Here is a 3081-nt window from a genome sequence, read left to right on the forward strand (position 1 = left end):
ATTTTATGACTAGCATAAATAATAGTCACTCCTGTACTATAAGTGCATGTTTACATTCTTTGCACATTATTTCTTAACATTACCAACTGTATTTTTAATTCTACATGTGTAATATATCAGTGCGATAAGTCAGCTGTTCTATTGTATTGTATTGTTTTCTTTTTAATTATGTTTTTTATGCATGAATGCACCTTTAGGATTGTTATAATTTTGTTGTAGTTTGTGCAATAACAATAAAGGAATCTTGATATTGAAATCCCTTTTATCTGACTCATCTATTTTCTAAAGTCATATCATCTAGATTCAAAGAAGTTTTATTTCTTCTTTACTCATGTTTCAAAGAGATCCCGCACTGAATACTGTGTCACCTTTTCACCAGCACTTGTCTAAACATTTCAATCAACTTGACAGACTTCAGAGATTCTTAATTAAAAAATCAGTGAGCTCAAGACCCTCAATTTTCCAGACAGACAGACCTCTACCTGTTCTTAGTTTCTCTCTTACAGACTCTTCCATGGGAATTTCTGCCTAGCCTTTCAAGCTATAAGATATCTGATCCTCCTTGACCTTCTATTCCTACATAGAACAATCAAGAGATAAATAGTGCCCATAGACATGATAGAGTCATATTCTAACATGTTCCCATTTCTGGAACAAACTTCCATTATATGTCAAGCACAGTAGCCCCTAGGCATTAGATAACAGGATGGACAGCCTCTAATCCTCATCTATCCTGTCTTGTGTTGTCCTCCCTGAGGCTGGAGTGAACTTCTTAATATGATTCAGTGAGTATGTCATTAGATAAAGTAGTCTTCAGATATTATTATCTTTAGACATTATTTTTTAGATCACACACAAACATACACACAAACACAGATACCTACATACAGACAAACTCACATGCAAAAAATGCTGAGTGTATAATATGACAACAGATACAAAAATCATGCAATATAATACATAATACACCCTTTAGGGTATGGTATAATTAGCTCAGTGATTAGTTTTGAGAGGGCAGAGGTTGGATATGCCACATTTTAGCTGTCTGCAAGGTGGCAACGATGATATAAGCAGAGTTGACCTGACAAACTTAATGGAAGAGAAAAGCAATTGTTAAACATACTTTTTTATGTAGTCGCCTAAATATAAGGGGTATGCAAATGTTAAAAATAAAATAATTTTAACTATAGTCAAAAAATCAGCACTTCCAGTCAAAGATGCAAATTCATACAGCTAGCTTCAGCAGAATAGGAAACAACACTGACAACACAATACAGCAGGCCTGGAACCAAAAATAACATACAGTATTATACTTGTCATGGTATAAGAGAAATAAAAGACAATCTCATAAGATACCTGCAATAGTGTTTAGGATTTTCTTCTTAACAGGCAGAGGATATACAGAATATTAGCCAATCAAATGGAGTGCAAAATAAAGCACAATGGAATGTACAGGAAAGTGTAGAAATGCATAACAGAAAAATAATGTCATCAGCATTACAGGCTACACTGCAGCATGAGCACTTAATGAGTAAAGCAGCATGTAACAGCGCATTTCACAGATTAAAAGTGTGGCAGTGTATATGACAACAGGTGCTGGAACACTAAGAGTTTCTCCCTGACTCATACTCATGTTTGGTGTCTTGCAACACCTGCATAGTTCTCTGGGAAATGAAACACAGCTGATTCATAGGTCTCAACCATTTACATCCAGAATTAAGATCAGACGAAAGAAAGAAAAAAGAAAGAAAGAAAGAGAGAGAGAGAAACAAGCAAATAAATAAATTGGGAAAATGACCCAAATTATGAACAGCTTTTAAATACTGCTATTGTTAACTTAAAAGTTTGTAGAAATGAGAATTTGAATTAATACAGTTTCCGAAGTAACAGAGGTATGTAATCGTAATGATTATCAATATCATCATTTCAGAATGTCCAGTTTTACTAAGAAGGGAGCACCATTTATGGAAATGAACGCTACGGTGTTTCTGGCATCGCAGTTAACCCCCATTTTACAGGCACGTATATTCAGTATCCGTACACAGTGAGTCCTGAAATCGTATGCATATACACATGGTCTTGAGCTGAAGTAATTTGCACTTGTACATTTTGCTTCGTGATCCATTGTGCTTGTATCACTGTGCACCTGTAGCACAGAAATAGGTGGCGGTATCCTCAGGTTTCAAGCTCGTGATTTTTAAGATGCAGTGTTTATCTACCGGTCTGGAGATTTCATAACCGACTGTAAACCCAGTTTGGTAATCTGGTGCATTGGCTCTAGCATAGGTACCGACCAGCTGTAACCCTTGGCCAGGTCGCTGTTGGTACCAGTACATCCAGCCGTGGTCCGTGTCGTTCTGGTAACAGTGCATTTCAGCTGAAGTTCGGGCTGCACTTGTCACAGTGCGTGGCCACTGATGAAGCAAACTGTAGAAGCCTGAAATGAATAAAATATAAATAAAATAAAAATGTAACAGAGAACGCTGCAATTTTAAATGCCCCCCCCCCCCATCATCATGCGCTTGTCTTGCTTCTATCATTAAGGAACAGGAAATTAACCTGTTAATTATTACATATTGAATATCACACACCATTCGCTTTGTTGACTATTATTACTTCTACTGTTTTTCTTTTTTTCCCTTTTCTTTTTTTGTTTTGTTTATATTAATTATTAATATCCAGTAGGCATCCAATTCTCTTACATGGCAATTTTAGGATTAACCAGAAGACGGAGATTCTGAACATTGTTTAGTAACCCACCAGGGGGGATAATCTGGAGCTTCAAAATCAATATGATTTATATAAAGGCTCAGTTGTGCTAAGCAAGCAGACCACGTGTTTCCTTTCATAGGAAGATGTGTGGTGCTGAAACGAGAGGTAATACTCCAAATAGAAATGTTTTCAGTTGGCTGGGGAGGGTATGTCATTTCAAAATGTTCGTTTTTTTCGTGTTGCTTTTTGGTTTTGGTACTGATATTTTGTAGTTTCAGAACAAATGTTTTGCTGTTCTCCGTGAAATTAACCAAAGTGAAACAGCAAAACAGGTTTCGAGAGACTTAACGTTAATCTTTAGGAGTTTCC

The 3081-nt window shown here is 36.3% G+C and overlaps 1 gene segment (V, D, J or C); it reads right to left on the reverse strand.

Moving 5' to 3' along the window:
- Window positions 1-1895: 1895 nt before the first annotated feature.
- LOC122808002 lies at window positions 1896-2780 on the reverse strand. The segment is given in 2 exon segments: window positions 1896-2437; window positions 2703-2780. Coding segments are annotated over 2 exon segments (345 nt in total).
- Between the last annotated feature and the right edge of the window lie 301 nt (window positions 2781-3081).

The sequence above is a fragment of the Protopterus annectens genome, chromosome 8.part0 (assembly GCF_019279795.1).
Source record: "Protopterus annectens isolate FY-2018-M chromosome 8.part0, PAN1.0, whole genome shotgun sequence".
Classification (NCBI taxonomy): Eukaryota; Metazoa; Chordata; order Ceratodontiformes; family Protopteridae; genus Protopterus; species Protopterus annectens.